The sequence below is a fragment of the Metopolophium dirhodum genome, chromosome 4 (genome assembly GCF_019925205.1).
Source record: "Metopolophium dirhodum isolate CAU chromosome 4, ASM1992520v1, whole genome shotgun sequence".
In the NCBI taxonomy this organism is placed as follows: Eukaryota; Metazoa; Arthropoda; class Insecta; order Hemiptera; family Aphididae; genus Metopolophium; species Metopolophium dirhodum.
In genome coordinates, this window is record NC_083563.1 from 6,125,916 (window position 1) to 6,140,023 (window position 14,108).

At 38.5% G+C, this 14,108-nt stretch overlaps 1 protein-coding gene across 1 annotated transcript; it reads right to left on the bottom strand.

The window, feature by feature from the left end:
* Positions 1–633: 633 nt before the first annotated feature.
* Positions 634–11,358, bottom strand: LOC132943182 (zinc finger protein Elbow-like). Its single transcript, XM_061012045.1, has 2 exons — positions 10,966–11,358; positions 634–2,705 (listed from the first exon to the last, which is right to left on the bottom strand). Exons 1-2 carry the CDS (start codon positions 11,023–11,025, stop codon positions 1,257–1,259), a joined length of 1,509 nt encoding a protein of 502 aa, XP_060868028.1. The 5' UTR covers positions 11,026–11,358; the 3' UTR covers positions 634–1,256.
* Positions 11,359–14,108: the final 2,750 nt, after the last annotated feature.

Consider the following 14,108-nt stretch of genomic DNA (forward strand, 5'->3'; position numbering starts at 1 on the left):
TTCCCTGGCACCCCCACTATTGAATGTTTGAACGAAACCAAGAGCCTTTATTTGTGCGTCGTTTGTGCAGAAAGTTACATCATTTGTGGACGTATTACTAATCTTGAAAATGTGAAAATAGCACAATTCGAGTAGGTACACTAATCGATAAATTGTGTTAGGGTGGAAATTAGTGCTCGAATTATTGTTCAGCTAACTTCGCGCACCTTTATAATAATTCACAGTAACGCGCGGTCGCCCCGGATGCCAAAGTAGCAACTGTGCACCCCTTTAATCACGGTTAAAGCCAAGAACGTTTTATTCTCTGCACAGTAATAGTAATAATGATAATAATAATCATCTGCAACCCGGTGGACCGAATGGCTGTCATACTACCGCTCTGGTCGTACGACATAACGTCCAAATGCAGACGCGAGGTACATAGAACACAGGTCACAGATATCATGTCACCGAAATATTATGGTAATAGTATCTTTTAATAAACTATAACTATAAATGTTCGATTGTTTAACGACTCCTCTGGTCACGTATACATATCATATCATATCTATAGTCAGGAACAGACGAAACAAATAACAGACATATTATATATTATATTATTATATTCAACAATATATAACATAAAATCGGGTGATGTATATATTAGAAATATATATAATACACAGTTACATAGTTAAAATTTTTTACAATAAATTCATAATATATAATTTATGTTATTACTACATACTTTATATTAAAATATTATGTACGATTCGAATATATATATTTTTTAATTCTGACATTAATAATAATAATAATATTATGAAATAATAAAACCGAATAACAAAAAAAAAAAAACAAGGTAACGTAATCAATAACAAAATAAAAAATATATAGGTACCTATTCGTAATAACTTAACATATTATTACCAATTAAGATAAAAAGCGGGTAAATTATCAAATTTTAGTAAATTGTTTTGTTGTTCAAATGAAATAAAAATTAACGTGTACCTACATCGTATAATATAGAAAAGGAGCAACTGCAGTTTATTTATAGCTGGTGTAGGTATATTATACTGAGTTATTGTTGTCTTAACAACAATAATATTATGTATAATGTATTAATATCATTATATAATATAATAGGTAAACGTAAATAAAATTAAAAACAAATTTCGCTAATCGGCTAAAACACTCGCGACTAACGGCGGTACGACGATCATGATAATAATAATAATAATACAATTAACAAATCGTTAAAATTTTCGGCTGCAGTGTTATGTGTGCGGCGACGTGCCCAGTCGCGGGGCGGCAGCAGCGGCTGCGGCGGCGGCGTACGGTGAGTAGGCCACTGCGGGGAAGTACGGCGGCAGCAGGCCCGGGTGCGGCGGCATGGCCAGTGGCGAGGACGGGTAACCGGACGGGAAACCGTACGGCGAGTGGTGTTTGCCGGACGCGTACGGGTGATACCGGCTGACGGCGGCCGCGGCGGACGGGCTGAGCGGTGGCGTCGGATACGAGCGTTGCAACAGCGGCAACGCGGCCGCCGGGTCGGAGGTGTGCGTGCGCAGGTGTTGGAGCAGCTCGTCGGACGTGCCGAACCGCTTGCCGCAGTACGACGGCAGGTCGGCGCCCATCCATGAACACACGTACGGCAATTGGCTGGCGGCCGCGGCCAGTGCGGCCAGCTGGGCGTGTGCGTACGCCGCGGCCATCGTGTGGTGATGGTGGTGCTGTTGCTGCTGCTGGTGCTGCTGTTGCTGTTGCTGTTGGTGTTGGTGGTGTGCCGCCGCGGACTGTTGGTGATGATGGTGGGCGGCGGCTGCGGCAGCGGCCGCTGCTGCCACCGTTTTCGGGCTAGCGTCGCATTGCGTGCAACCGGCCGGGCACGTGACCGCCGGCTGTTGTTGTTTGCCGGCAGCCAAGTGAGCGGCAAGCTGACATCCCGCGCAATATGGGTCGCGGCACGGTAGCGGTGGCGCCCCGGCGCCAGGTCTGAAGTAGGGACTCATTAGGGGCGATCCACCCAATGCCGCCATGTGGTGATGGTGATGAGGGTGCGCCGACAACTGCGGATGGTGGTGCGGTGACGGGTAACCAGCGGCTGCCATCAGAGCGGCCACTGAAGCGGCCGATGACGACGTGAGCTTGCTGTGCGATTGTTCACTGTGCTTTCTGCTCGCGGTGGCCGCATCTTCCGCCGGCGACTTACGACTCGAAGCGCTCTCTTTGCTGCTGCACCGGTCACCACCGCCATTTGTGGCCGCGGGCGTTGCTCTCCTTATGGTCGCGTCCAGGCTGATTGACGTGGGATTAGCAGTGGCAGCAGCTGCTGCGGCTGCGGCCGCAGCCACTTCAGCGGCCGGTCGCAACACACACGATTCGTATGGTTTGAAACTGGACCGGGCCGTGGTGGTGACTGTGGTAATCGGGGCTGGCTGCAGGTGATGGTGGACGACCGACGTCCGGCCGGGCGGTGAACCGCTGTTTGAACACGACGACGATGACGACGATAACGATGGCGAACGTTTGTCTCGGCCACCACCGCCGCCGCCTCCGTGGTCAGAAGACGTCGACGAGGACGAAGAGAGTGACGACGACGTCTTCTTATGGTGGTTGCCAATCTTGTCTGAGTTTGACTTGCCGTTCTGCGGCGCCGGCGCGTCAGATCCGATCTGACTGCACGTCTGTGCCAACAATGCCAGTGGACTGTTTTTAGCGTCCAACTGTAAACAGAAAATAATAAAATGTTATTGAAAATTGCAATGGTATAAAATCATTGACTCGGTATTTGGTCAAGGCTTCATGACCGATATTCGATAGTGATGAGGGTGCAGTTGTACAGTTATTATATATTATACACTAAAGAAATAGTTTAGTGCACGACATCAAAGGGGCAACGTAGTTTTGTCCCCTTCCGACAACGATACACTAAAACATAGGACATTTAGCTGGTACTTAAGGTTTTCTGCGTTTTAACCGATATTGCGTGTAATCTGATAAGTGATAAGTACTGTACCTATAGGAATATGATATTTTACGTCTATAATCTATATTCGAAAAATGATTCTAATCGTTAGTTTACCGTTGGGTTAAATTTTCAAATGTATAGAAATTCAGTCATATTTTAGATTTTTTTTATTTATCATAAAAAGCACTCGATGTTGTAAAACCAATAAAACGTATTTGCTCCACTTTCGACTAAAGCAACATTATTATTCTAAGCCAATAGGTGGTCTCGTATTATATTATTACTTATATTCTCAATGGATTTCCTTTTAAACTATTTTTATTGATTTTTTTTATTATTATTTAGTATCTAACTATGTATAAAATATATTATCATATTTTAGCACCTACGTATTGTTCTCTCCAGTATTGCCCTTATCCTCCTCTCTTGTGCAATAAATATACAATTCATAGGTATCGATGACTAAATACAACACTACGCACAATATAATACCTACTGTGCGTGTATCCTAGTTTTCAATAACACTGTTTTCCCAGCGGTATAATATCGCCGGGAAATTCGACAATAAACCACATAATATTATATCATGCCCGAGACGCGTATAATAATATTATGTAGGTAATGCCCATGTCTGTACGTTTGTGTTTTGTGTATACGCATAAAAATCCGCCAGCCTTCGACGTGCTACAATAATCATCATACTGCACACGTATTATTGAAAATTGATGTTTTTTTATGCTCTTCTCCCCCGGCCATAGTTTTAGTTTACGGTTCTGTATGCGATTTTTCGGTTTGTTCTCATGTTCGACATCCATTCCGTTATTGTGTTAGCGTCACGTGCCCGCCGTTTATCGCCAACCTTGTATAATATACCTTAAATTCTCGATATTGTATTATCGTACGTTATGCCACATGTATGTACGACAGAGATAATTCACAAGCATTGGATACGTTTAAATTTTGTCAACGGAAAGCGCACCCCCATCCAGGGAAGGGGGTCCCTCAACCGACGGAAAGCAAATAACACCACCATTATATTATAGTTGGACGGAGTTTCCAAGATGATTTCGAAACATATTATGAAACTACGAAGTTGTTATACACAAATCGAGGAAAAACAAATTATGTTAATGTATAATATTGTGTAAATAGTTAAATGAGATAAGTAGTAAGTAAGTAGGTGCCTATTATAAGTGAATTTCGTCTATTTATTTTTTTTTAAATTGAGATAAAAACTACTTCTTTAATACGCTTTGAAATATATCCTACAACAACATTATTCAATTACCTATTTAATATTATTACAATACCTGTTTGTATATTATAATATTAAAATTTTTTAATATCAGAAAAAACATTTCATTCTGTTAATTGTCTTTTAAATATATTTGATAAAAGTTAGGGACTGCATGTATTATGATAATATTATTTACCTACACGAATTCGATCATATAATAACAAAACACAATATATACCTAATTTGACAATTACAGTATATAATAATAATAATAATAATAATAATATAATATACATAACCATGTAACGTGTATGTATAAACTATACTAGTCGTACTATACCAACCTAACAAAGCCTATAGCCTATATACTAGCCTTATAGTACCCAGACTTTTAATTTTTGAAAATTCTATGTACATTTAGAGTAGGTAGGTACACATCGTATCAAATATAACTCTTGGCTTCTACTAACTATGTGATATGGACGTATATGGATTATGGGCTTGTAATTTGGCGAGGCGAAAAACGATTACAGATCAGTATGTAGGTACTAGTACTTATGTTAAAAAAAAAAAGTTCTCGTCATTGATTTGCATTGGGCCGAACGAGTGGTGCTTAATGCTTATAAATTATAATATTAACCGTTTGTGTAAATTAAACTCCGACCGGACAAGACACAAAAGATATGTACTTTTTGATTTAATGTTATTGCGGTATTGTGCGTACCACCAAATTACTACATGATATAATATTTAAGTGTGTGTTTGCGAACGGCATATACTTGTATATAATCATCAGAGTAGGCAGGTCGTAGGTATTATATTAATATTATATGTATTATAGGTACGTAAGATACCTACAATGTATACCTATAATACACCGACCTCGGTGATAAGTTTCCATCGCTTATAGATAGTTGTATTGTTTTGTCAAGAATACTTGATAATAATATGTGCGAATGTCACATGTGTACCTATATAAATTATAAACGTGTGCATACGAATCGTTGCAAAATGATTAAAAAAAAAAAAAACACAATTTATTTTGTGTGGCGAGACGAGAAAACGGATTATAGTTACTATGTAATACCACTGAGGATACGGCTAAAATATTTTGAAATTATAACGTCGTCCGTAAATTGACTCGTCCAACTGAATTCCGTTCGTTCGATGTCTATTTTTCTCTCCGCCGTCGCCGTCATGTCTGTATAGCAATAATAATGCATTCCGAATAGATACCTACTACGACGGCGATTACTGCAGTAAGTTGTATCGTTGTACCTTGGTAATAAATCATCATAACCGGATGTCTGACACTCTGTGACGGCAAGTGGTTTGTGCAATATGCTTAAATAGTTTACAAGGGCGGCTGTGGCGCGTTCTTCCGACGAGGAACTCGAACTGCTAACAGCAGTAGCGCACACAGGATTTTTCAAGGAGGAGGTTGTGCTAATAATAATTCCCTTGAAATTACATACTACTGCCGATACTGTAGATGAGAGGGGCGTAAAGTGAAAATATTTTTTCGCGAAGGACATTTCTAGTGGCTGCAGGGTGATGAGTTGTGTCCTCTTAACCCTCCGTGTGCGCGCCACTGGCTGACAATATTATTATCTGAAAATGTAGTCCGGGGTTGAAAGTGCCCGCGTGGGGGTGAAGGATATTAATAATATCATCGAAATAGCTGGTACCTACCACCGCGCCTCTCGGTACGAACTGTGCATTCCGACATATTATTCTATCGTCGGCATAATAATATAATATCATAACCTACATAATAATATAATTGGTTAGGTACTTTGGTGAGTATCGTATAGAGGGGGCGAGCGCAATAATTTAAAGGACACGATTTTAAAGCCTATACCGCGCGGTATCTCAGCAGGCTCGCATCAAGGGTATATATAAGACATACTTTAAATTATAATATTACATTATCGCGATTACTTTGAGGTACTATAATAGTGCATACGATTCCACCACATGTCCACGTTACAATCCACACACGCAGACAGCAAGAACGTAGAGAATCCTGTCGATCGGTAGTCGTCACTCTATATATAGTGGGACGGATGTATTTCGGTGAACGATCGGTATAGTCCCGCCGCGGAACGTTATTCGCTCGGTGGCGAATGCTTCGAATACCTTATCTGCGCAATGTTGTCCGGTGTAGACGTCGCGGACGAGCCGAATATAATAATATATACATTGCCAGTAAGTTGTTGTGGTCTGTTGCTGGCGATTTTTCCATTCATTTTGGTGTGCGAGCGTTAAATAGTTTCTGCGCAAATATTCGCACAGTACGGTAGACGAAAATAGCCGGACGGTAAAACGATTGTCGGAATTCGGATTGAGACTACCGCGCGTATAATAATAATAATAATAATAATATGATTAAATATATTATAGCGATTACGGCTGTAACAGATTGCTTGGTAAAAAGTTATGTTAAAAAAAAGATGGCGTGCGCGAGTGGTCACTCTAATATTTCGGTCGTATAAACGTCGGTGGCGCGTTTACGCATTATGTTTGTCGTAAACGTTGTAATCAAAGTATCAAACGCACGATGATAAAAATCGTCGACCTATAGTCGGGTATATGCGGTAGTATCACGGTAGTATTTTATTTGCGTGGGCGTCGCACGTTTTAGACAATTTTTTCTGGGACCGATCTACTCCGGAGTAATACAGGGGACCGCTAGAAATGTCATCTCAGCAAACGGTATGTTATACTAAAATATTAGGTACACAAATTATTATACTGCGCTAATGTCCTATTAAATCAGTAGAAAAAAAAGCAAAAACTCATCGTTGATGTTAAAAAACATAAATTATTACCGTGTACAACACTATAGTGTATAGGTATATATTATGAGTTATCCTAATCAGTAATCACTGTTGTTATTTACTAGTTGTTGTAACATTGATGTGTATTTTAATAAGTATTAAACTAATATGAAAATTAACTAATGAAACGACTAATATACTATTAACTAGGTACCTAGTAAGTTGTTTTAATAAAACGTATAATAATATACTACACTGTTTCGTATCGACTTAATAACTTATAAGATACCTATTAAATTTTATTTTATATTTTTACTCAAGACATTAGAAACGTACTCATACAGTCATACACTATATAGGCATAATTTAAAAACAAAAATATTGTAATCTGATATTATATGATTTGGTTTTATTTTAAGCACGCCTATTTCAAGTTTCTATATAACTATTATTACGAGACTAACCTATAGTAAATATATCATCCATATTATATTAAATTATAAATCTTTCTATCTACGATGGTAATCGAATGTTAAGCAATTGGTTTCCTATGCACTCCGTATTATTCTTCTACAGCATAGGTACAACAGTTTTGACTTACGGGCATTTATCTAGTTTTTTTTTGCTTGTGTATAGGTAATATATTATGTATGTGTCATGTGCGTCTAACGTTATAAATATGCAGACCGACAATGTCTTGCGATGCACAGGTGTGCATAATAAACATGGTCGTGTCGAGTGATGTGCAATAAATTATCGCACGTCCGGTTAATTTAATACATAATATTATGATATCGACAAATTATAACGTTATATGCATCCCGTTTCGAGGAGCATGGTGTATCTTGTCCGTCTCGAACGAGCGGTCATCGCGGCGTTCAGGCGGGGACGTATTATAATATTATAATGACGAACCAGATATATACATGTCGTAAATAATATTTTATCGGCACTATAATATAATATTATGATGTACTCGGGCGAACGCTTTGAGAATATACTATTACTCGTCGTCGTATTAATAGTGTATAATATCCATTATGATAATGTGTACCTCTGCACTCCTGGCACGGGATCGTAACGAATAAAAGTCGGGCTATTATATTTTGTATATTATAATTAAGTGTGTAAAACGTAAAATAATAACGCGCCGAAAACTAGTTATCCTGGCTGCGCAATAAAAGTAATATTGCAGGTATAGCGATTATAAATCCTGAGCAGCCGTGTCGGAATAGGTTTAAAGACCTGCTCACAATTAACATTATTGAGCGAGCGACTGCATCAATCGGAATATAATTTAGTGAAATCATTGTACAGACTTTAGACATGCATCGCGGTCCATAAACACCACGTATCCGTGGTAATAACTAATAACTAATAATAATAAAATGCAGTTGGTTATAACTTTATAAGTCAGTGGTATAAGAAAAATAATAAAAACCATCAATGTTTGAGTGCGATGTACATAATATTTTACTATAATTATCATGTGGTAAGGTATGCATTATGATATGCCGCCTCCCGGGCAACGTCAGTTTTGAGCTTTTGCCCACAAGAATCGTTAATATTCGCACCTAGGTAGTTCACATAATTTTTTTGAGCTGTTCAGAATTATTGATAAAAATTAAATGATGACAAATACTCGACTCAATAATATTTTAAACCGAAATCACAGTCGTCGTGTACAGAGAAATGATAAACTGACCAACCACGCGTAACGTTATTATAGGTTTGTACGCCGCGAGACAAAAATTGTTAGTGTCTTAATTTTTGTCTTGGTCTCTACAACCGGTGTTAATATATTATTATTATGTAATATCATCAATTCTCGTTTTCCACAACCACACAGAACTGTTGAGCCTGACCGGGAGGAAGATTAGCTACCTATAATACACTCAACATAGTATAGCAATACAATATCTACCAATAGGTACACATTGTAGCATGAAGTCATTGGCGCAATCTTATCCACGCTCCAGTCGCGGAAAACCCGACAATACGAGGCTTGTTAAGCTTGTTAGGCTTGTTAGGCTTGTTAAGCTGGATAAATTGGCCGTCAGAATTATTATATTATTATATTATTATCGTGCGTATAATACTATAATATTATACACGCACGCGTCTGTTTGGTTTCGGCAGCTAATAATATAATATATGGGGCGGTAGGTGTACACACCTCTCGTTCCGGATCGTTTTCCCCTCGACCTTCCCCTCATCAGTTTTCCCTTCGATCGTCAGACTTTGCCGCCGCTCGTCGACACGTCAAAGTCCTGTAACATGACTATAGTGAGCGCAGGCGCCCGTGTGCAGACATCAAAAACGACGACGACGACGACGACAAGCACTTCTGCGACGGACGGGTGGAAAACCATTAACGAACCGACGATAGGGGTGGTGAAAAAAATACACTTCCCCTCCGCGTGTCATTATCGAACACACACGCGCGCGCCTGGGCCGTGACGTAATCGATTTGCCGCCGGCGCTCAAATAGCATTTCTCGCATCGGCGATATAATATTATATGAGACGAAGACGTGAGCCGTTCGACGAAGTAGGTCTATAATATAATATTATCATTATAACTTATAATGGACGTACGCAATTTATTGTATGTGAAAATGTACCTATTATAAATGTATAATGTAGTCGCGTATTGGTTTTTAAATTTTATTTTGCTTTCGCGATCCTGGCGTACGCGCCTTGTTTGTTATATTATTGTTATTATTGTGTGACACGTCAAATCAATATTGCACGCGAGTCTTAGGGAATAAATCAAGTGTCGAGTAGATATAGCTTCGGTGGCGGTATTTCTCCCCTCTCCCGCCACAGCCACCCACAACCAACTCGACGCGTATTGTTATTATTATTGTCGTCGTGTCCGCAGGGGGTTAACGTCCTCCTATTTTTCTTTTTCTTTTCTCTTTATGGCTTTCCGATCAAGCGATTTGGATACTCGATCGCTTTACATGTTGTGTATAAGTAGATGGATGCTAGGAGATTCGTCGCTTTAAAGTCGTTTAAATGAAAACATCATCGTTGCCGTTGTATAATACGCATTTCTAATATTCTCTAAAATATACAGTTGTCAGTTGCTATCGAAACGACACAGTTTTCGAAGGTTTTGAGTGTTTCGACTTGACGAACTAGTGCAGGCTATAATATAAGTACGTACTTATTACCACCAACGCGAATTTCGACACAAAGTTTTCGTTTTTGGTATGCAGTCGTGTGTACCTACGCGATCACGCGGAATGTTGCGGTTGGGCGGGATGATAATATTCATCAGTATCATATTATAATATTATATTTACGGGGTTTTATTTAATTTTATAAATTTTTTTCATTACACAACAGATCAGTATCGTTGTGGCTTATGATCTGATCCATGACATGATGATTTTCAACAGACTACTATAAATTAAAAAAATCGTTAAGTTTAGTCCCATTATCAATAAAATAACTTATAGGTAACTCCGGTGATCGAAGTTTTTTTTTAGATGTAGTTATTTAATTTTTAACTATGTCACGTACGGTTTAATCGTTTATATTTTTTACATTTTAATGGTTATTTTATAAAACATCTAACCTTTTAAAAATTGAAAGAACTATCTAAATACAGTTGAGCAAATATAGGTACCTAGAAGTTTAAAAACATTTAAAGTCAAAAGTATTTATAATTTAAACGTTACTACCAATTTTACGTAGCTGTAATAATTTTTTTTATGGTATTTTACTCATTAGTTTAACATATTATTATATTGTTATTAAATATACTTGGTATTGAAGGTACACATTTAAATTAAATTCTAATCAAAATATACAATTGTTATTATGTGCGTTATATTTCACCCTGATGACACCTTTAGGACCGAACTGAGATTTTTTTATTTTACCACAACAAAAACTACTATTGAAAAAAAATGTAATAGCTAATTTTTGGAGAGCATATAAGTGCACACCAGCGACAAAAATAATGGAATAAAATAATATTACACTTACCGACGGCAGAGGAGTTAAATAATCCGGTCTCAGGTATTGGTTTTCGTTACTCATGATCATGGTTCGCACTGTACATACACACTCGATTGGCGGATCCGGCGTGTTACACTAGGCGAGTATGAAACACCGTACGAAATAATTTATTGTGACAAAAAAAATTTTTTTTTCGTTAACAATGTTTGCAAAAATAATGTGAAGTACAAAATCCGAAACGAATTTATTACTGACGGGCGCACAGGCACACTGGAGCGTATACGACGATAATAATATTATCAAGACGGTCGCGGCGAGACGACTGTGGCGTACGGCAAACGGCTGCGCGGACAGACGTCGAACGGTGACGGCCTTCGGTGTTGCACTGCCGCGGAGGCCGGTGTAGCACGAGTGCGGCGGCGGGCTGACGACGCGCTAACGTCGTCCGCAAAGCGGTGGCCGGACGGTGGCTCCGTCTACCGGCGGCGAGGGCGCGCGCGCAACAAATCACTTTGCGGACAAACGCGCGATTTTCAGCACGACCGCCGACCGTTGAAGCCGCCATAATATTATAAACCGCGGTGGAGTCAAGATCCGATGGCATATCGCATATTACGCAAGCGGGTGGGTGAGTGGGTGCGGTATGGGAACGCTATAGAGTGATGGGGGTGAGAAAATCGCGAACGGAACGTAAAACTAAGACGTATATTGTTTCGACGGATCGGGAAAATCTATTACCAATGATACCGTAAGTCCGTAACAGTAAATGCGACCGTTCTGCAGGTTAGGGGTTATAATAATAGGTTAAATATTAACCATGTTATTGATATTATGCTACTTCTGCCCGGTTTGAGGAATTACAAGACTTATAACGGTTTTGGTGAATATCATGTCAAGATGAAAAAGAAACGTGTGCGAGTAAACTGTGTTATGGTAGGACACTAGGACGCCAAAATGTGTTAGCTTCATCGCGCACTTATGTTTAGATATTTTAGTGTACAAATATACCAACATGAGTCCAACCCTTGTACGAGTAATTAATATGGTTAGTCACATATTATAGACATTTTATACGGAGAACTCCTGAACACCTGCATCGATTTTATACAACGTTTACTATTTTTTCTAAATGGAAATTTTCTGTGAGGATATGATCAATTTATATATTTTACAGAGAAAAAATATAATTGGGTTTATATTCTGAAATTTGCAAGATTAAAATGTAAGAGCCAAGGGGAAATTTAGTAATTTAGTGGTTCAGCACATATAATTACTTATCATCTCCCTTTAAAAATGGTTTCTGAAGTGAGCAGTGCTTGAATTGTGGGATGACGTGTGGGGTGGTGCCGGTGGTGGTATAGAGTCCCTTTTATTTTTTAAAAAATATTTCAGTGTGCCCTTTCTGCATATTATATTTAATAATAAATATGTCATTTAAAACTTACACTTTTGTATCACCATTCTAGTTTTATTTTCCAATTCAAGCACTATTGGAAGTGTATCTAGCAGCCTCCTCTGACCTTTTGGAATTAGTATGTATCATTGGTTTTATAATTTATAACAAACTGTGATCTGTACAATTAAGCAGTGGACATCTGGAACCCGCAAGCATCATGTACCACCGGCACACAATTGCATAACATATTGTAATCTTAAAAATACTAAATACTAATTATTTTTAAAAACCTGTACACAGTGTAACATCTGAATGGAAATAAAAGTCGGCAATATTTTTATATCTGACATTAAAAATAAATTTCAGGTGCATATTATAATTGATTATACAATTACTTCAAGAATTTATTGTCCAGATTTCACTTTCTTTCATTACAGTCGAAAATATTACGACGGTGAATTGCAATAAGTAATAACATTATTTTGTGCAGAATATATTCTATATTCTATATTATACGAGTACAATATTATAATGCATGAGCGGTTTTACAGAGTTGCAATAAATAATTATATAGCGAAAAACGGAATAACACGATGTGGAGGGTGTCGGGGCGGCAATGCGACACAAGTATAGTGCCCGTGATTGGCAAAATAAATGTACCTTTATATAGTTGAGAGTTATCACTGATAACTGATAAGTGTGGTACAAGACGAAAGCAACGTGTTACCGTTACGTGACGTGCCGCTTCAAAAGGTGATTGAACAATACTAGTCGCTACTATTTTCTACATCATTATTGCTACCCTGATGATTATAAAATCAATGGTGGTATAATATTATTGTATTCTACTAGTAGGTATTGTATTATTTTTATATTGTAATATTTATAATATGAAAATTATACTTTAAAATGTACCTAAGCCTAGTTTAAAGTAATTTTTACATCTAGTTTTACAAAAATAAATGCAATAATTGTACTATTTTATTTAAATGAAACAAGCGTCTGTCACGGTCATTTCGGCAGTCAACTAGGTAGTCGTCGGTAGGTCAACAGTCGTTGTCAATACGTACGTTTTCCGACGTTTTTCTCCCATTACGATTAATTGCTGTTTACTAAAAAACAATACCTATTGGTCGGTATACAAATTTTGTTAAAGAGTTTTGCGGAAAACCTTAGCTCCTCGTGGTCACTTTCGCCTCCTAAATTGTGTACGTGGTAACTTGAAGATATTGGCAAAACCTGTGGCCCGGAAGAACGACATTTCCTGGCGTGAAATCGACACCCCCGAATCGTATTCCGTCGATTCTATATACTATAGTGCTAGTATATAGGAACTAGTACAGTAGTACCTATCATAGCGATATGCAATAATGTGTGCATCGTATAATAATATAATATGAGGGATCTCAAAATTTAATAAAAATAATAATAATAATAATAACAGCATCGCGCCTAAGACGATACGAACGCGTTCAAATGTTGTTTTTGGCACACGGCGATGCACATCTGCGCAGTGTGTATCACGCGCGCACACACACACACATACACATACACACACACCCACACGCACACACACACACACGCACACACACACACATACACACATACACACACACACACACACACACACACACACACACACACACACATACACACACACACACACACGCACACACACACACACACACACACACACACTATCTGGGCTCGGGGCCCAGTTCGGCCGTCGATTCGAAGTGTATGATATACTATTATGTACGACAACACAATGGTA

Bases quoted from the DNA above. Each gene is read 5' to 3' on its own strand.
- LOC132943182 (XM_061012045.1), bottom strand. From the start codon at position 11,025: ATGATCATGAGTAACGAAAACCAATACCTGAGACCGGATTATTTAACT. The intron at 2,706-10,965 runs GTAAGTGTAATA...TTCTGTTTACAG, and splicing joins ATTTAACTCCTCTGCCGTCG to TTGGACGCTAAAAACAGTCC.